The sequence below is a fragment of the Pseudophryne corroboree genome, chromosome 2 (assembly GCF_028390025.1).
Source record: "Pseudophryne corroboree isolate aPseCor3 chromosome 2, aPseCor3.hap2, whole genome shotgun sequence".
NCBI lineage: Eukaryota > Metazoa > Chordata > Amphibia > Anura > Myobatrachidae > Pseudophryne > Pseudophryne corroboree.
Window position 1 is genome coordinate 382262707 of NC_086445.1, and position 21634 is coordinate 382284340.

The following is a 21634-nucleotide window of genomic DNA, read 5'->3' on the forward strand; positions in this document are numbered from 1 at the left end:
TCAAGTTTGCGAATTTCCTTGTGCACAGAGAACAGACATTGGACTACTGTCGTTGAACGTTATTTGGTCCACTGGGTCATCCTTTACCATGTTCTCAATAAATATTAAACCAACCTGAACAACTCTACAGCCCTGAGTTCATAGGTGTGCGCAGGGGGGGTGCCTGGTGCGCACAGGCACCCCCTAATGTCTGGCACCCCGATCTCACATGCCTGATGCAGCGATCGCCGAGCAGGCTGATTACTGTCCCCTCTGCGTTGCACCCTGTCAGGACTGCATTACTGACCGGACACCTGGGTTAATCAAGGGTGCCACTGCCACCGGCTTTCAAACTCCCGGCTCCACCTCCATGTACAAAAACAGCGTGATGTGATTACGTCATGCTGCTCGCACGCCCACCCACCACATGCCCACCTCTCTCCTTCTATACTATGCCAACGCCAGCCACTGATGAGGATCAGCATGCAGCCAGCGTTCCTCTTAGGAAGACAAATTCAGTACTGGCAGACAGCCGGCAGCAGCATTGACACGTCACTCGTTTTTCCAGCAGCAGCAGTACTAGACTGCGACGTTCAGTGTCAGTGAGTGACTGCAGCTTGCAGGGGAAAGAGAGGGGAGCCAGACCAGGCTGAGGAGGAGCAGTGTAATTGCAGTGAGTGCCATCAGGGGTGTTTGTTTGGTGCACACCACAACATCTGACAATGTATCTGCTTTATTAGGATTGGTACAAAAGTGGATATTTTATATTGCGTTGACCGTCAATAGATAGTGCTAGACACGCCCAAAAGGCGGTGCTAGACACACCCCTCCGACGGTGCACCCCCTAATAAAATGTGCTGCGCACGCCTATGCCTGAGTTCTTAGAGCCAATCAGCTGAGTGGTGCTGATACACTGTCTCATTCATTTCTCACAGCTGATTTGGACATTTTTTCCCTCAGCCATCTCCTCTGGCAGAGAAGAATAATGTGGTGTTAGCAAGTAATGGTCTTCCTGATGTATGAAAACTGATACTGCAAAACATTTGAAGCACATAATGCCCTAGCCTTTGATTCAGCATTTTTAGGATTCCAAGATTATACTCTGCTCTTGAGCAGTAAGTGCAGATTGATACGATATGACCTGGTTAACGTGAGTGAGGGTAGAAACCTTGGAAACTTTTGTTATATACCCACAAATTCTCGGGACACCCTTGGTTCAGGAAATTCCATAATATTATATATACGCTTTTCTAACATGATTTGGGTATTTTATTCCTTTACAAGGCGAAATCAGTGTGGATGACCACTTAATGGTACTGAGTGATCATTTTCATCTCATGTTGCAGCATTTATTTCCTGATGTGAAGGGTGTCTTCAAGGATGGCAAAGTCCCAATCACACAGAGCAGAAGTGGTCTCCCAATGACTTGCTAAGCATGATACTGATGTTACCTGTATGACCTTCTCAGTAACCAGATCTAAACTAAAATGAGCATGTATAGGGTGTTCTGAACATCATACAAACATTGGTAGACTGAATACCTTGTGTCAAAGCTTCAAGCAGTTCATGACTTACCATTTGCAGTGGTGGGACCTCCATCCTGGCCATGCTGACAACTCATGGCCAGTTCTGAGAGACACTACTGTTGGGTCTATCCAACAACTAACAGCTGTAGCGTTTCCTGGATGTGTTTTCCGCTTGTCCTTGGGTGATCAGCGGTTGTTGATACTGTCGGTCCTGTGTGCCGGAGGATCAGGTCTCCTGTCTCTGCTCCAGTGCTACTACCTGTATTGCATTTTGATTGAGCCTCCATGTACTGACCCTCGCCTTACAGTATTTTGTAAGCCTCTGCCCGTGAATCCAACCTAAGCTTGTCTTTCCATTTTGCACCTCTGTTAGTATCCTGATATTTGGCTTTTTCTACAGTTCAGATTCTGTGCCTGTGACCCTGACCTTGGTCTGTCCAACTTTCACTGCCTGCTGATTCTATTCTGTGCAAAACCTGCATTCTCACATAGACACCTACAGGGGGTAGATAGAGGACTGTGACCTGCATATTCCCAGCAGCTAAGTCTATCTTTGCAGCAGTTCTTGGCAAAAGCAAGGGGATCCATTAGACTCTGCCGCTCAACTGTGCCAAAAATAACCCTAGTCTAACTGCATGTAATATCTCAGAAGTACAACACCATGGTGCATGTGGTTCCCCAATTCCCTGTTAAGTGACTTTAAATTGGTGTCTTTACTTTTTTTGTCCACAAACTATATGTTTAGATGTTGAAAATTAGTGTTTAAAATGCAAAATGAAATTTACAGTATTGCTGTATGAAGTTTCATTACAGAATGTTAGAAACTGTTTAACTAGAAGCAGTCACCAGTTTATTGCACACAAGGTTGATGTGGAACGTTTTATTTTGCTTTTATATACAGCAAAGTACATTGGATTACATGGCCAAATACTGTATAAGAGCAAATGTTTGCCACAAAATATTTTCAGGTGCCCCGCTGTAGTTAGATGTCTCCGAGCCCTGCTGCAAAGCTGTGGTCCCTTTTTAAAAAATATATATATTTTTTTTATTGAAGCATTGTAGATAATATACAACCAAGACATATAGCACAAAGGAAATCTTGTACAGGAAAGTAATATGAGGCATCCATCCATGTGATATACATCAATCACAGTTAAAACAAATACATAAAAGTATAAAGTTGAGCAGTATAAATAACAAACAAAATGACATACATAAAGAAGTTGCAAGACAAGTTACAGTATATCATTATAGTGCAAGGATACCAAAATGTGTAAACCAATAGGTACACAGAATAGGTGTATAAAAGCAGATAATTTAGGTAAAAAAAAGAACAGTATATATACACGTGTGTGTGTGTGTGTGTGTGTGTGTGTGTGTGTGTGTGTGTATAAATATATATATATATATATATATATATATATATATATATATATATATATATATAAAATGTAGTATAGTTTTGCGAGCAGCTGAAGCCAGAACCGCCTAACCAATGGACAGGGCCAAATCCAGTAAAATAAATCTGCACTGTCCCCCCCACACCTGCAGCATGAGTGAGTGGAGGAGCATCCCATCAGGAAACTCCTGTTTGGAGAAAGATATGCATGGCGGAAATTATTCAGAGACATTTCAGTATACAGTACATGGCCGCTGGTAACATCTTATGGGAAACCTTTAGTGCAGTTAGCAAATTTGAAGTGGAAAGTGAAGGAAAGTGAGGTAATCATTGCATCATTCCCGTGGAGGAAACTGAATGAACCATATCATCTTGAAAATACAGATAGTAATTGGAAATAGCTTTTCTAAGAATTGGAGGATCAGCTAAAAGGGGTGGTCTTCAGTATGCCGGCGGTCGGGCGCCCGGCGACCAGCATACCGGCGCCGGGAGCCCGACAGCCGGCATACCGACAGCCAGCATGCCGACACTTATTTGGGGGTCCACGACCCCCCTGGAGGGAGAATAAAATAGTGTGGCGTGCGTAGCGTGCCACCGTGCCTGTAGCGTGGCGAGCGCAGCGAGCCCGCAAGGGGCTCATTTGCGCTCGCCACACTGTCGGTAAGCCGGCGGCCGGCCTCCCGGCGCCGGTATGCTGGTCGCCGGGAGGCCGGCCGCCGGCAGATCGTAGTGAACCCGCTAAAAGTGTATCCACAGGGTTTTGCCAGTCATTAGCCTATAACTGCCAGACTAGTACAGTAATATACTGTAGTGCTTCACCTAAAGAAAAGCCATAGGATGACCAGCTAAAGTAGTGTACTTCTCCACAGCTTCTGAGGATGTTAATATTTGTTTTGTGTCCCTAATTAACCAGAAAGCCTATATTAGTAAATAATCCTGCCAACTCGACACATGGTGGCTTTTATGAGACATTGGCCCTCATTCCGAGTTGATCGCTCGCTACGGATTTTCACAACGCAGCGATTATGGCAGAACAGGGCTAATCTGCGCATGCTTATAAGTTCAAAGAGCTTTGTGGTTTTGCGCAGGTTCTAGCGACGCTTTCAGTCCCACTGGCGTACGCAAGGAGATTTACAGGAAGTGGGAGTTTCTGGGTGGCAACTGATCATTTTCTGGGAGTATTTGGAAAAAAGCAGGCGTGGCCGGGCATTTGCTGGGCGGGTATCTGACGTCAATACCGGGTCCTTCGTCACAGCAATCATCGCACAGAATAAGTAACTACAGGGCTGGTCTTGTTCTGCACAAAATGTGTTTGCACTCTTGCAAAGCGAAAATACACTCCCCCGTGGGTGGCGACTTTGTGTTTGCACGGCTGCTAAAAGTAGCTAGCGAGCGATCAACTCGGAATGAGGGCCATACACCTAAGCAAAGTGCCATTGATATTTCATTGTTTACTGAAAACCTTGATACCTCCTCAAATTGCTGCAGTATCACAAAAATAGGCACCAGGGACATAGGCCCTCATTCCGAGTTGATAGCTAGCTGCCGTTGTTCGCAGCGCAGCGATCTGGCTAAAAATCGGCATTACTGCGCATGCGTATGGGGCGCACTGCACACGCGCTACGTACTTTCACAAAAGCCGATGCAGTTTCACACAAGGTCTAGCGTCGCTTTTCAGTCGCACTGCTGGCCGCAGAGTGATTGACAGGAAGTGGGTGTTTCTGGGTGGTAACTGACCGTTTTCCGGAAGTGTGCTGAAAAACGCTGGCATGGCAGATACAAACGCAGGCGTGCCTGGGGAAACGGGGGAGTGGCTGGCCCAACGCAGGGCATGCTTGTGACGTCAAAACAGGAACTAGTCTGAAGTGATCGCAAGGTAGGAGTAGGTCTGCAGCTACTCAGAAACTGCTTGAAAAAATTTAGACCCCGTTCTACGAACCTTTCGTTCGCACTTCTGCTAAGCTAAGATACACTCCTAGAGGGCGGCGGCTTAGCGTTTGCACTGCTGCTAAAAGCAGCTAGCGAGCGAACAACTCGGAATGAGGGCCATAGACGGGTTTGCAAAATAAAACAAAACATCACAGGTGAATGCCATTGCTGTTGATTTCTCTAGAACCAATGAGAATACAAAAAAATGCTGTACAATTTTCTAAAATATGGAACAGTGGGTCTAAGGCTAAGCTGAATAAAAGGGGCGAGAGGAGGCAATCCTGGCAGGTTCCATTTCTAGTGAAGCATCCTATTGGCCATTAATCATTAGTTAGTTGGGACCTATATAGATACAAAACTATATTAGTGAAAATGGGTACGGACTCTCGTGTCTGAAGTATGGTAAATAAATGGGGCCAGAGAACAGTATCAAACTCTTAGTTTGTACAAACGTAAAAGCATATTCTGCATGTTGGTAATACCCGAGATGACTGCCACTGCTGCAGTTTCCACCTATATGTAATGGTGACCCAGCAAAAATCTGAAGTGAAGAGGGGTAAGCAATTCTGACAGTATCACCTGTAGGCGATCTGCCAAGAATCTTAGACTGAAGTTTGGCAACCATATTTAAGAAACCTATGGGTCTGTACGAACTGGGTCCCTCTGAGGTTTGAGGAGAAAAAAAGTGGTTATGTGTGTAAAATACATGAAAAGGGAACCATTTCATTTTTCAATAAATCATTAAATAAATGCACCAAAACCGGTGCCATTTGCTGCTGCTGCTGCTGCTGCTGCTGCTGCTGCTGGAGCATGTAAAATTAATTTGAAAGCCCATCTGGCCCAGGGTACCTACCCAGATGTAATTTCGATACAGACGGTATCACCTCATCAATAGTTATAGTCTTCACCTTGCAATTCCCTCTGGTCAGGTGTCAAAGCAGGCAATCCCTCGAGCATTCATAATGAACAGTCTTCAAAGTCGTAGTATTCCATGTCCCCTGCATAGAATACAACACTATTCTAGCATAATACATTAATGTTGCCACCATGTCTTAGCCCCATAAAGAGTATTTCTTCATGCTCTTTGTATTACTTAAACCGAATTAGCCCCCAGTATATACAAGTGGTGTGAAAATTACTGTACTTGGGACAAGCACGCTTTATCAGAATGTCAAATAAAAGCAGGTATAAATTAGAAATACTGCATATGTTTGCTAAAATTTGGGCACAATAGGTTATAAAATTACTTTATGGAGTTATTAGGGCCACATTTAGCTCTGCATTTTTAGTCTTTTGTCGGATTTCATGGCGGTAACATCGGGCAGTAAGTACTTGTGAAGTTGGGTGACACGCATTTGAAAGTTCAGTCATGGATCTTGCAGATTCCAAGAGAGCTCAGGTAATTGCTTTGTACCAGCATACAATGAAAACAGGAGGATAGCTGATGCAGTTGGCATTGGAAAATCAAGTGTTTCAAGAATAATTTTCTTAATGACGGAGACCGGTTCCACGGAAACTTGACAGGAAGGCCATTGTGGATGAAAACGAAAGAGTACAGAACAGGATGACAAGGTTTTAATCAGAAATAATTGAAGACCAGTGTCGATCTTCAGAGAGACCTTTCATTGGCTGGTGTTCATGTAGACAGCTCGACAATACGCTACAGGCTCTTGGAAGTTGGTCGCAGAGCCAGGAGACCTCTGAAGAAGCAACTTCTGATGGATGCCATGTAGATGAAAAGGATGATGTGTGCTAAGCAGCACAAGAAATAGCAGAGGACTGGAAGAAAGTGGTGTTCACAGATGAAAGTCACTTTGAGGTTTATGGGTACTGTGTCAACATCGTCAGATGAAGTGCAGGAGAAGCACTACGTTAGGGACACATTTTACAGTCCCCAAAACACTGCCTAAAAGTAATGTTTTGGGGATCTTTCACATGTCAAATATGCATACATTTTATAAGGATTTCTCATTCCTACACAAGCAAGCCAGTTTCTAAACGAAGATGGTATGTTTCAAAAAGATCTCGCCCCGTGCCACACTTCAAAGAAAATGAAAAAATTCTTCCAAGACCAGAGTATTTCGGTTTTAGGATGGCCAGGTAACCTAAACCTGATTGTAAATCTGTGAGCTATAATTAAGAAGAGGCTCCAAAAATAAAGATTGCACTACCAAAAAGAAGCTGATTTTGGCTATAAGTGAGGTGTAGTTTCACGATCAAGAATTGAACAATATGTGTGAAAAACTAGTTTTATCCATGCCAAACCGAGTGAACAGTGTAATAGATGCAAAAAAATGGTCACAAAAAATACAAAAATTCAGTCAAAAGTGTAGTATTTCATATATAATCAATAAATAAACCGATTGTATGGACAATTTCACTTGTCCCAACTAATTTGCATACCACTGTAGCGCCAATATATGTATTACAGTGTTTCCCAACCTCGGTCCCCAAAGCACACTAACAGTTTAGGTTTTACGGATATGCATACTTGAGCACAGATGGTTAAATCACAATTACTGAAGATCTAATTAAGTCACCTGTGTTCAAATATGGCTATTCTTAAGGGTTTAGTATGATTAACAGGATGCCAGTGGTCCCAATACCTATGCTGGGATCCTGATGATCGAAATCCTGACAGGGGCAAAGTAAGTATGTTTCCCCCTCTCCCCTAACCCTCCCTTCCTTCCCGCAGCCTAACCCTAACCTTCCGCTTAGTGCCTAACCTCCCCTGGTGGTGCATAAACCAAACCTCCCCTTCTCGGCAATCTAACCCTAACCATCTCCCCTTAGTGACTAAACCTAACCTCCCCCCTGGTGGTGCTTAACCCCCCTCCCCCCTCCCATGCAGCCTAACCCTAACCTCTACTCCCTCCCCCTGGCAGCCTAACCCTCCTAACCAACCTGGGTGCGCCTATACCTAACCCCCCCTCCCCACGACTGCTATACTTACGGTAAAGATGCCGACTGTCCGGATTCCACCATGGGTATCCTGACCCTGTCAGGATTCCAGCATCAGCATTCTGACAACTGTTGTGATTCCGGCATCAGGATTACGAATGCCGACATATTAACAGCATCCCATCCTTAAAGCCTGTACTATTAGTATGCCTTAAGGGCTAAGATTGGGATCACTGCCCTAGTATGCAAAGTCAGACATCTGCAGGCACTTATCCATATGTGTCACAACTTCTATGCCCACTGTATACAGCTCAACAATGCCAAATGTATATATTACATTTCCCATGCTACGGTATCTTTATAGAGTACAACTTCATGCTCCTAGTAAACAGTATACTGTAGCTCCTATACCCCAGATGCAAAAACAAAACTAGTTTAATACTCCTTATATGCATTATCCTTGCCATGCTTCCAGTATTAACTTTGTATCACATAGAACAATATAGAGCAGAGCTCCATGCTCCAGAATAAAGCATAGGAATTTCTAGTAACATAGCCTACAATTGGCTATAGGGCTTCTGAGATTACCTGACTGAGGGGTCTATCGACTACTTATATCTCTGGTTTCCCGTGCTTTCCATAAGCAGACAACATGTTGACAGAAGTGCATATGAAAACGTATAAAGTTAGTATTATGTTTGCACCAGGAGCGAACTGGCCCACAGGAGTACAGGGGGAAACACAGATGGGCCCCACTGCCTGGAGACCCACATCCTCCTCTAGGGATCAGGTTCCAGACTAAGCACTTGAATATTACACTATACATAGGTTACCTTATACTGCACAGGACTATGTATTTACACTATATATTTATCAAGGGGCCCAGACCATACACTAATAGTTTGTCAAGCCTATAAACATGGGCCCCTATGACTGCATTTCCCCGGTGGGCTCTTCATGCCCAATGCACCAGAAAGCTGTATCTTAAATGCATAATATCTGAGTATAAAACATTGTAGTTGTACAGTTCTCTACTTCATAACTCACTGTCACTGCACTTTATCATTGTGGCATTTCGTCATTGTTTGCATAAAATTGGCTTTGATGGAAGCGCTGTTATTACTGGTACAGGTCATGGACAATGTAACTGTGGGCGATGTGATTGTAAAGAAGGATGGACTGGAAGAAAGTGTGAACACCCACGATCCTGCTCCCTGTCATCAGAAGAAAGCAAGAAAAAATGCCAAGGAAGCTCCTCTCTGCCATGTTTTGGAAGAGGTACGTCACATTCTTCTGATAAATAACATGATACATAAGTGCCAAATGTGATTAGGTTTGTATTCAGTAGTCCTCTAAAAGGTTCAGTAGCACTGTAATGTAACATTGTTGAAGCATTATTTATGTGTAATAAAAATATTTAATCTATTTATTAAATGCTTTGCCAGAAAGAAATACATTGAGCGTTAAGCCCCCCCCCCCCCCCCCCCTTCCCCCCATACATTACTGTTGGATTGCGGCAAGAATCGGGAATTTTGAACATATTTTAAAATCTAAATTTCCCCAATCCTGAAATCAAATAATCGGAATTGGCAAATCAGGGATGTTAAACTTTAATCCCCGATTCTCCAATGAATCACAGATCATCGATGACGATCAGATTGAGGAATCGAGGAAATGGCTTTCTGAAGTATGGGGGCTGTTAGTTCTCATTTTCATTTCATATCCTGGGTCAAGCAGATTTTCTAGTTGCAAAAAAAAGGCAAATATGTATTACAATTGTGTTTATGCATATAATAGATTTAACAATAGATTTAACACACTTTAGTTGGATGTTGTACACATTTGGTGCCCATTTGGAAAATATTGAGTAACTGGATTGTTTATTGCATTTAGAAACTGTAACATGTTTCTAAATGGGGATCTATGGTAATGAGGGCATTGTGCTGCACAATGCTACAGGGAGGTCGTTATGGGGCGTGACCAAGCACCTGGATACATGACCACACCCCATTGTGAATACCTGGGCTCTTCTACATAAGCAGCGCTGTTGAAGGGGGCACTGCCATGCCATCTAGGGGTGTAGATGCACCTCCCTGGCAAGCTCCTTCCCCTCTGAATTCCCCTGGACAGCTTGCTTGGACTCCAGAGACATTAGACCAAGGTCTGATAGGATGTTGCAGTTGGGGGTACTATAGTTAGATGGTAAATCAAAATTTCATATTATGTCATATTCACACTTTGTGAATAAATCCTCTTTCCGACCGCTGTAGGTAAGACCATTGCACACCTTCGCAGTGTGACTGTGTCTTGCATGCCCATTGGTTCCTTTATAAAAGCAACTTCAATGTGTGAAAAAAAATACAACCACATTTTATATAATGGCATCTTCCAATTAGAAGTTCAAAAAAGTTTGCTAATGTATCATACATTTCATCATAGACAACCTTGTTCCTAAACTTGTGTGTGCCAAAATATCACGACCTTATCATTCCTGAGGAATAGCTACTTGAGACAGCATTTCCCCCATGCCGTCAGCTTTTGTTAAGACTGAAAGTGGATTACATTTTTAGACTTTTAAGAACTGTTTTATACTTTCTGCACTTGTCTGAATTGCTTCAAGTACACTGGAGTCTTGATTTAAGCTGCTGCAGCTATTGCTGCATGTGGCTTACTACAGTGGCAAATGTAATCCTTGAAAGGAAATTTCACACAGCTGACAATTTATTTTTCTACACAAGATTGCTTTGCAGTTATTGGTGTTAACTGTTAACTAGTATTTATTGATACTATTAATAACTGCTATATAAGATTATATTATTCATATGGAGAATTAAGCAGTGATCAAAGTGGGCCAGTGTGCAACGGTATGGCAAGTTTTTTTTTTTTTTTAACTAATAGCAGTGTGCAGACTCGAGTCTGCACACTGCTGTTAGTAGAGGCAGCGCTGAGCAGCAGGAGGATGGGGGAGTGGCCAGCCCTACATCATTAGGTTCCGGGCGCCCACGTGGATTGCGCCCAGTTCCTTCACCCGGCGCCACTGAAGCTCTCTGGGTGCCCACCTGTGGTGCACCCCTTTAGCCGCCGCCTGCTAAAAGGGATCGGTGAGTGCTTTTTCATGGGGGTGGGGGGTTACCTGGAGTAACGTGTGTCAAGGTGCTGTACCTGGAGTAATATGTGCAAGGGGCTGTACCTGACATAATGTGTGTACGGGGCTGTACCTGGAGTAACGCGTGCAAGGGGCTGTACCTGGAGTAACGTGTGCATGGGGCTGTACCTGGAGTAATGTGTGCAAGGGGCTGTACCTGCGTAACGTGTGCAAGGGGCTGTACCTGGTGTAACGTGTGCAAGGGGCTGTACCTGACATAATGTGTGCACGGGGCTGTACCTGGAGTAACGTGTGCAAGGGGCTGTACCTGGAGTAACGTGTGCATGGGACTGTACCTGGAGTAATGTGTGCAAGGGGCTGTACCTGCGTAACGTGTGCAAGGGGCTGTACCTGGAGTAATGTGTGCAAGGGGCTGTACCTGGCGTAACGTGTGCAAGGGGCTGTACCTGGTGTAACGTGTGCAAGGGGCTGTACCTGGCATAACGTGTGGAAGGGGCTGCACCTGGCATAATGTTTGCAAGGGGCTGTACCTGGCGTAACGTGTGCAAGGGCTGTACCTGGCATAACGTGTGCAAGGGGCTGCACCTGGCATAATGTGTGCAAGGGGCTGCACCTGGCGTAATGTGTGTAAGGGGCTCTACATGGCATAACGTGTGTGAGTGACTCTACCTGGTGTAATGAGTTTAAGGGGCTCTACCTCGCATAATGTGTATAAACGGCTGTACCTGGCGTAATGTGTGTAAGCAACCATTGGTATAATGTGAATTTTGGCTCATTCCATGTGGCATAATGTGAATTTTGGCTTATTCCGTGTGGCATAATGTGTAAGGGGCACCAGTACTAGATAACATAAGGGGTCCTACTATTGTGGTGCATAATGTGTATAAGGGGTACACTACATTTAAGACCACGCACCTTTTAGTGGCCATGCCCCTTTTAGTGACCACTCCCCCTTTTCCGGAGCACGTGCATAATTACAACCTGCACTTTTCCATGTCCCTACTTCAAAATTTCCTCTTCGACCACTGGAAGTAAGACTAATTAATAATTATGGGGAGATCTATCAAACCTTCTAAAGAGGACCAGTGAAAAATCAGATTCTAGCTATCATTTATAAAGTACATTCTACAAAATGATAGGCAGATGCCGATTGGTTGATATGGTCTATACTAACAGTACAGTACCAACTTTTTCCTCCTCCGCTCTGGGAGAAGCCCAGAGAGGAAGATGAAGGTAATCACTCTGGGGTTTGGGGCCAGACTCTTGCCCACGCTCATTTTGACATAATACCGCAAATTGCAGGTCCATGGGGCAAGGCAGGGCTAAAATGACGCAATTCTCATTGAATTGTGTAATATACAGACAGATGTGTCCCTTTGAAGATTTGCAGGCAGGTTTCCCAGTATGGCGCGGCTTTTGTAGGAGCGTGCGTGTGCACATCACCTGCAAATGCTTTAAGAAACTAGAAGGCATTAGTAGGCAGCAGGAGTAAGAGACTTCCGCTGCCATTCATAGCGAGAGAGACTTGGCAGCTTTCACTTAGGGCCAGTAGTGGGAGGAAATTATCCTGCTACCTGTAGATATAAGGGGTGGTAATCATGTGACCGGCGGAGTGCTTGCTGCAATCGCCCCTCCCCGCCGAGATCCCGGCGTCGGTATGCTGACCGGCGGTCTCCTGACCGCCGGTCAGACATACTACACCCGATATAAGCTCTGTCAGCGGTGTGGTCACGGGCCATGTGCGTACATATGTGCCGGCGCCTATTTCCATTACAAAGGATTTCTGGCAGTGCACATTCCCGCGATGCATTTGCATAGTGGGAACGCCACGCCATGGAAGTAATTTTACACAGACTTAAAAGGGGCACATCTGTACTCCCCCCTACACACACACAAGTGCCCCACAATTCCCTGTATTAGCTTCACATCCTGCCCACTAAACTAGGAAGTGAACGGGATGCAGAAGATCAACCCGGTGGCGTATTTATAATGGGTGCAGTGCGTGCAGTACACATGGACCCTGGGTCACTGTCAGGGCTGCCATCAGGCCCGGACCGTGAGGGGGCCCGCATGGCAGTGGTGTGGATTGGAGCACACTGCAGACAGCCATAGAGGGGCAGCACTGACCGCATTTTGAATCATGAGCGGCTGCAGTGGTTGTTCCTGATTGGCTGCCAGTCTGCAAGTTCCAGTTGGCTCGCGGCCGGCTCCAAATTTTAAATACTGCCGATGCTGTCCCTCTATGGCTGTCTGCTCTCGACTCCTTCCCTGGGCTGCTGCTATGGCCCTGCCTCGATCGTGCATAGGGGTGCCACCTGATGCCCTGCGACCTTATTCTGGGATCAGCACCCAGAATGGTAAGTTGTTGGAGCTGCAGGGGCAGAGGAAAGGTAATGGTGTGGTGCCTATTCTGGCAGTCCCTGGCCTTACATTTTTTGATGCAACCCTGGTCACTACACAACGTGAGCCCATGTTCTATAATGATTTACCTCTCCGTAGTCCTCCATCAGCAGTTGTACTACAGCACAGATCACAGGGTAAATGGTGCAGTGGCCTGTAGATCAGCTAGTTCAACCTAGTGCTGGTTAATGAAAAATATCCAGCACCATTTTTGACGCTGTTTTTCATTGCCAGCCTCGGCTCAAAGGACTAGGGCTAATTAACTGTTTCCTTTATTATATAATATATGCCTTTAAAGAACCCTAGGGATTTGTGCAGTGATTTCAGACCCGCCTGTCAAAACCAGGTCAATTATTTGGACAGGATTGTGGCAGCTTAGCAAATCTGGGGTTTTCATTCTTGTCATGGAAAACAAAATGATGGCCATTTAATGTACTGTTCTGTTCTAAAGTGTCTTTTTTTGGCAGGTTTGAGTATAGTAAATCTGAAAGATGCTATTTTTTTCTACTTTACTTACAAATAATCCCCCTTCCTATTAATAATCGGGTTCCAAATATTCCTGACGTGGTCACATCAGATACGACCACGTCATGCTGAGCTATCCTGGCCTAACAAAAACGTTCACAGACAGCCACCAGAGAGTAATCTACTGGCAGTGGGAAGGCTCGACAGACAGTGCTGAAACCTCTACTTATTGGAATCCCTCCTAGTCCCTGACTCCTGCCCTGGCCACCATAAAGGGCGATTCTAATACCCCTGTTTCATTGACCTGAAAATCCCAGGTTATTGTGCAGCAACACAGGATTTAGTTCAGTGGAAAAGGGTCCACCTGGGTCCAGTCACCCAGGAATCCTTCCTGGGTACCTAGCAGGGTTTTACCTGGGAAGGTCCTGGGTGAGCTGCAGTGTAAACCCAGGACCCATTTACAGGAATGGGAGAGCCACTCTTCCGGCGCAAGGAGAGGACGTCATTGCCAAGCTCTGGCACTGCACCTGTGTTCAGTATGAGCAGCGCCGATCCAGGAATAACCCAGATCAGCGCTGCAGTGGAAATGAGGCTCCCATACATCAGCAACCAATTGGGGCAATATGGAGTTTTGCAGATGATTGTTTAAATAAATCTGCACTGTATGGGGTTCTTAGATCGGAGAATCCAACCAAAAAGTGATTGGGATTGGTAAATTAGGTTGTCCAACATGTTGGTTTTCACAGATCAATTGGGGCTGTAGATTGCTAGTGTATGGTAACACTTAGCAAATTTGCAGACCGTTTCTAGTAAACTGATGAGCCTTTCAAGATTAGTAGTTCTGTATTTGCTAAAAATGATCTGTAACCCACTGAAAAATATGTGTAATGTATGGGGGCAGATTGGGAAATCTTAAATCTGGGAAAAAATCTCAGAATCTGTCAAAAAAAAAATTTGTGATTGCTATTGTATGGAGGCCTTTAAGTGGAAAATAGGTGTAACAGGATTACTTGACACGGCCGTCCTGAAAACACATGGCTCAGGACAGCCGTGTCAACGCTACTTACCTGGCCACACTTACTGTACGCACACATACCTCCTAAAACAAGACTGTACCGCGGAACAGTTTCAATAAACCAAGTGTCATTATTGTGCAAATTAGCAATAAGATTCTTTATGAAGATAAAGATAGTTTTTACGTATTCATCGCAATCCATATGCAAACTCTGGAACATCGAAGGGGTAAATTCAATCTGCACCAAGCCAGAGTATCCACAAATCTGTACGTGCTGTTGCATGCAAGTGATCGCAGATGACGTCAGAGACCTGCCCACAAAACGCAATGTTACCAGCCCTAAATACTTCATGTCAGTCACTGTGTGAGTGCATTGCTTTAAAATTGCGAATGCACTAAAATCGTAATGCGGCTATGATGCTTGCACATTGCATACGCAGTGCATGCACAGTCTTTTGATAATCAGGCAAATTGAGAAATCTCTAAATTGTGATCCATGCTGAATTAGGCACTAAATTTTGTTTAGCACAAGTTTTGTTATCTAATTACTTACGGTGGCTAGGTAATCCAGATCATGGGCATGACCACACTGCAATCCCCAAATTTCCGGGTGCAATTTCATACAGTGGACAGTAATGTCTAACTGTTCCTTAGTATTGCTTCAATTTTTTGATGTGCATGTTGCTGTTGTAATCTCTGTCGATGTTTCCCGGATTGGTTTTGGTCCTTCAGGGTAACAAACCATTGGTTTTGCATCCACAGCCCTTACTGAGTCGCGTTACGTTCACAATAAAAAGGTTCTGTTGACTTTGTTTTTGATTGTCAAAAGTCTCACAAGTTCACCTACAGTATGTGTGTACAGTGCTAGTTGAGTCAGACCATCAACCCCTGATTACCATTATCCAAAAACCCCTACATACTGCCTCAGCATGACTTCAGTTTCATGCTCAAGCTCCAAATGTACCATTTGTATGTGGTATACAAACATGGAGAGGACTTCCATGTCACTGTTGACTTTTCATGTACTCCCCTCCCTGAGTCAGGTGTCTCTGATGCTGATGGTGACCTGGATGTCATGGAATTTGATGTCCTCTCCACCAGCCGCCTGGAGGAGCTCCGTGCCACACTCGGAAATGGCCTCTGCCAACGGTTGTCTCATGTTGTCCTGCATGATTGTCTTTCTTCCTCCAGGAAGACCTGATGACTTCCTTGTCTTTTGCTATGAATTGACCCTCCCATATGGCAGCCTCAGATGGCACCCTCCTGCAATGTCAGCATTTCATGATACCTTATGCCCTTCAAGGCTGATATGCTGATGAGGCCCACCAGGGTCACCCCAGGCATCAGGCTACCATATGGCTAAGGATGCCCTCTTTTGTCCCTCTATAGCTGCTGACATGGAGTGTGTTCTACCTGTGCCCCCAGTAATGCTTTATGGGACCATCATGCCAAGGAACCACTCATTGCCCATGAGGTTTCTACCACCAATGGTCCCTTAATGCTGCAGATCTCTTTGAATAGACGGAGAAAGAGCACTTTGTGTTAGTCCATTCATATTCCGAAACTGTCATCAACAAAATGAAAAGGTACTTTTCTGCACATGGCATACCATGCAAGCTATTTACTGATAATGCCATGCAGTTGAGTGGTGAGTTCCAGACTTTCACTATGAATTGGACATCTTGCATGTCACCAGCAGTCCTCGCTATCCACAGTCCAACTGACTAGTACATACTGTCGGTTCTTTGGAACTCAAACAGTTCATGTTTTCTAAGTCTCCTTATAAAATCAGACGTGAAATAATTACTGTAGCGCCACCTGTGGATCTTTTAAAATGTGTCAGTGCACCTGCTAGGTTTCCTGGAAAATGTGAACTGTTTGGGAAATGAGTTGAGAACCACTAAACTAGAAGAAAGAACAGTACGTTCTGCAAAGCAACTGTTAGGCAAATGTTATAGAGATGGTTCTGACGTGTTTATGGCACTCCTCTATTTGAGAAAGAGAGCTGCACTTCCCTCTCCTACTCAATACCTTCTGTCCGGGCGCACCAGGCACCATTATTCCCCCAACCAAGTTCAAACTTAGACCACAAGTTAATATCATGCCAGATTTTCTGCAGAATTCCAGATTGTGGTTTACAGCCACTCATGAAAACACATCCCATTGCTTAAGACTGTTGTCCTCTGTGCAGACTTTCCAGACCCCTGTCGGGTTTGACAAGCAAAACTGTGCAGGTATCTTCCAACAGGCCCACCAGCTATATGATGCAATCTGACAGTGTTTCGCATGAGTGTAGCAGGTGCCACCTCCTAGGGGTTTGTGAGCCAACGCACCCCACCTGACACCGGCTGAGGATGTCAGAACACCCATTATTATAGACAGTGAGTCCAATGAAGAAGCATCTATTGGGGTGTGAGACAGTCCTATGCTCTTGCCCAATAGTGAACCTATTCAGACACCAAGCACACCACTAGCTCTTTTTATTGTCACCAGATCTGGGATAATTTGAAGGCCTAATATTAACTTAACCTCCCATTTTTTCAGTTTAAGGGGTATATGCAATTGCGGTCGAATTCCCGAAATTGTCGAATTTCGGGTCATTTTCGACCAAAAAAAAAAATCGCCTATGCAATTCAGTGCTTTCCGACCAAAAAACGGACTTTCAAAATTCGACTTTTTGAAATTCGAATTTTTGCAAATTCGACTTTTCTGCAATGATACAAGTGCTGCAATTCGACCAAAGCATATTCAATTCAAGTTTGGAAATTCGACAGCAGTGCTTTTAGACAGCAAATTCGTAATTTTCAATCCGCCACACTTTGGAGGGTGAAAACAAATAAAAAAATTTTAAACATGTTTTTTTTTGTGTTTTTTTTTTGGGGAATAGCAGATCTATTTATATTAGAAGGGATTAGGTACTTTTTTTTTTTTTTTTTGGAGGCACAAATATTATTTATATATTTTTTAAAATATTATTTTTTTTTTATTATTTTTTTTATGCTGGAACGGTGAAATCATAAAAAAAATGGCGTGGGGTCCCCCCTCCAAAGCATAACCAGCCTCGGGCTCTTCGAGCTGGTCCTGGTTCTAAAAATGCGGGGGGAAAATTGACAGGGGATCCCCCGTATTTTTAAAACCAGCACCGGGCTCTGCGCCTGGTGCTGGTGCCAAAAATACTGGGGACAAAAAGAGTAGGGGTCCCCCGTATTTTTAACACCAGCATCGGGCTCCACTAGCTGGACAGATAATGCCACAGCCGGGGGTCACTTTTATGCCGTGCCCTGCGGCCGTGGCATTAAATATCCAACTAGTCACCCCTGGCCGGGGTACCCTGGGGGAGTGGGGACCCCTTCAATCAAGGGGTCCCCCCCCCCCCCCAGCCACCCAAGGGCCAGGGGTGAAGCCAGAGGCTGTCCCCCCCCCCATCCAATGGGCTGCGGATGGGGGGGCTGATAGCCTTTTGTGATAATAAAAAGATATTGTTTTTTTCCAGTAGTACTACAAGTCCCAGCAAGCCTCCCCCGCAAGCTGGTACTTGGAGAACCACAGGTACCAGCATGCGGGAGAAAAACGGGCCCGCTGGTACCTGTAGTACTACTGGGAAAAAAATACCCAAATAAAAACAGGACACACACACCGTCGACAGTAAAACTTTATTTCATACGTCGACACACACATACTTACCTATGTTCACACGCCGACATCGGTCCTCTTCTCCATGTAGAATCCACGGATACCTGAAAAGAAAAGATCAATATACTCACCTCAGCCATGGTCCAGAGATAAATCCACGTACTTGGCAAAAAAACAAACCGAACACCCGCTCCATGCCGGACTGAAAGGGGTCCCATGCTGACACATGGGACACCTTTCCACGAATGAGACCTGTCAGTGACAGCTGTCACAGAAAGGTTGCGCTCACCTGATTGGCTGTGCGCTGTCTGTACTGTGACAGCACATCGCAAAGCCGCTCCATTACTTTCAATGGTGGGAACTTAGCGGCTAGCGGTAAGGTCACCCGCCGGTCAGCGGCTGACCGGCGGGTGACCCCACCGCTACCCGCAAAGTTCCCACCATTGAAAGTAATGGAGCGGCTTTGCGATGTGCTGTCACAGTACAGACAGCGCACAGCCAATCAGGTGAGCGCCACGGAAGTAGCGCTTCCTGATTGGCTGAAGGGACTTCAGTGACAGGAGTCACGTGATGTCCCGGCATTCGGGAGAAAGGGGTCTGATGTGAAAGCATTGGACCCCTTTCTAGTCCGGTATGGAGCGGGTATTTGCGTTTTCTTTTTTTTTTACAAGTACGTGGATTTATCTCTCTGGACGTGGATTTATCTCTGGACGCTGGAAGGTGAGTATCATTTTTTCACAGGTACCCTCGGATCGTCGGAGACCGTGGCAGTCGGCGTGTCAACATAGGTAAGTATGTGTGTGTCGGTAGTGTGTAATAAAGTTTTACTGTCACGGTGTATGTGTCCTGTTTTTTTTGGGGTATTTTTTTCCCAGTAGTACTACAGGTACCAGCGGGCCCGTTTTTCTCCCGCATGCTGGTACTTGTGGTTCTCCAAGTACCAGCTTGCGGGGGAGGCTTGCTGGGACTTGTAGTACTACTGGAAAAAACAAATATCTTTTTATTATCACAAAAGGCTATCAGCCCCCCCATCCGCAGCCCATTGGATGGGGGGGACAGCCTCGGGCTTCACCCCTGGCCCTTGGGTGGCTGGGGGGGGGGACCCCTTGATTGAAGGGGTCCCCACTCCCCCAGGGTACCCCGGCCAGGGGTGACTAGTTGGATATTTAATGCCACGGCCGCAGGGCACGGCATAATAGTGACCCCCGGCTGTGGCATTATCTGTCCAGCTAGTGGAGCCCGATGCTGGTGTTAAAAATACGGGGGACCCCTACTCTTTTTGTCCCCCGTATTTTTGGCACCAGCACCAGGCGCAGAGCCCGGTGCTGGTTTTAAAAATACGGGGGATCCCTGGCCAATTTTTCCCCGGATTTTTAGAACCAGGACCAGCTCGATGAGCCCGAGGCTGGTTATGCTTTGGAGGGGGGACCCCACGCCATTTTTTTTTCCGGGTTTTTCCCGTTTTTTACCGTTTTTTAAAATCGCGGCAAAATCCGCCAAATCGGCCGATTTTCGCCCGCGACTCTGGCGAATCCGTTTTTCATTGAATATGGTGAATTCCGGAAGCCACCTTCCGGAATTCACCTGGCGAATTTAGTCGAATTAAAAAACGGCGAAAAATTGCCGCGATTCGCCGTGAATTGCATATACCCCTAAGCCAATCAGGAAGCGCAACTTCGTTGCGCTCACCTGATTGGCTGTGCGCTGTCTGTACTGTGACAGCACATCGCAAAGCCGCTCCATTACTTTCAATGGTGGGAACTTAGCGGCTAGCGGTAAGGTCACCCGCCGGTCAGCGGCTGACCGGCGGGTGACCCCACCGCTACCCGCAAAGTTCCCACCATTGAAAGTAATGGAGCGGCTTTGCGATGTGCTGTCACAGTACAGACAGCGCACAGCCAATCAGGTGAGCGCCACGGAAGTAGCGCTTCCTGATTGGCTGAAGGGACTTCAGTGACAGGAGTCACGTGATGTCCCGGCATTCGGGAGAAAGGGGTCTGATGTGAAAGCATTGGACCCCTTTCTAGTCCGGTATGGAGCGGGTATTTGCGTTTTCTTTTTTTTTTACAAGTACGTGGATTTATCTCTCTGGACGTGGATTTATCTCTGGACGCTGGAAGGTGAGTATCATTTTTTCACAGGTACCCTCGGATCGTCGGAGACCGTGGCAGTCGGCGTGTCAACATAGGTAAGTATGTGTGTGTCGGTAGTGTGTAATAAAGTTTTACTGTCACGGTGTATGTGTCCTGTTTTTTTTGGGGTATTTTTTTCCCAGTAGTACTACAGGTACCAGCGGGCCCGTTTTTCTCCCGCATGCTGGTACTTGTGGTTCTCCAAGTACCAGCTTGCGGGGGAGGCTTGCTGGGACTTGTAGTACTACTGGAAAAAACAAATATCTTTTTATTATCACAAAAGGCTATCAGCCCCCCCCATCCGCAGCCCATTGGATGGGGGGGGACAGCCTCGGGCTTCACCCCTGGCCCTTGGGTGGCTGGGGGGGGGGACCCCTTGATTGAAGGGGTCCCCACTCCCCCAGGGTACCCCGGCCAGGGGTGACTAGTTGGATATTTAATGCCACGGCCGCAGGGCACGGCATAAAAGTGACCCCCGGCTGTGGCATTATCTGTCCAGCTAGTGGAGCCCGATGCTGGTGTTAAAAATACGGGGGACCCCTACTCTTTTTGTCCCCCGTATTTTTGGCACCAGGCGCAGAGCCCGGTGCTGGTTTTAAAAATACGGGGGATCCCTGGCCAATTTTTCCCCGGATTTTTAGAACCAGGACCAGCTCGATGAGCCCGAGGCTGGTTATGCTTTGGAGGGGGGACCCCACGCCATTTTTTTCCCGTGTTTTTCCCGTTTTTTACCGTTTTTTAAAATCGCGGCAAAATCCGCCAAATCGGCCGATTTTCGCCCGCGGCTCTGGCGAATCCATTTTTCATTGAATATGGTGAATTCCGGAAGCCACCTTCCGGAATTCACCTGGCGAATTTAGTCGATTTAAAAAACGGCGAAAAATTGCCGCGATTCGCCGTGAATTGCATATACCCCTATGATTCTTTGTTGGTTCTTTGTTGCACACTGTCCTTGCTTATTGTTCTTTATGATGCAAAAGGGGGATGTGGATGTAGCTGCATGCTGTATACATGCTGTATATATTGTGTTTGTTATACAGAGGCTTGCCTTAATATCCCTTTATTAGGTACCTATGATCTACGCAGGTTGTTTGGCTTGCTAAAGTAAAGCCTACATTTCACCTGGTTTTAAACAGTCACAGAACCTGT

At 45.7% G+C, this 21634-nt stretch overlaps 1 protein-coding gene across 2 annotated transcripts in view; it reads left to right on the top strand.

Annotated features, from left to right (window-relative positions):
* The window catches only part of ITGBL1 (integrin subunit beta like 1), an 821186-nt gene that overhangs the window by 440314 nt on the left and 359238 nt on the right, over window positions 1-21634 (top strand). The window contains exon 7 of one of the 2 annotated variants that reach the window (XM_063953247.1): window positions 8866-9012. The exons of the other annotated variant lie outside the window; for it this stretch is intronic. Within the exon in view, the coding sequence (XP_063809317.1) occupies window positions 8866-9012 (147 nt within the window). The remainder of the gene's footprint in view (window positions 1-8865; window positions 9013-21634) is intronic. 2 annotated transcript variants of the gene reach the window in all.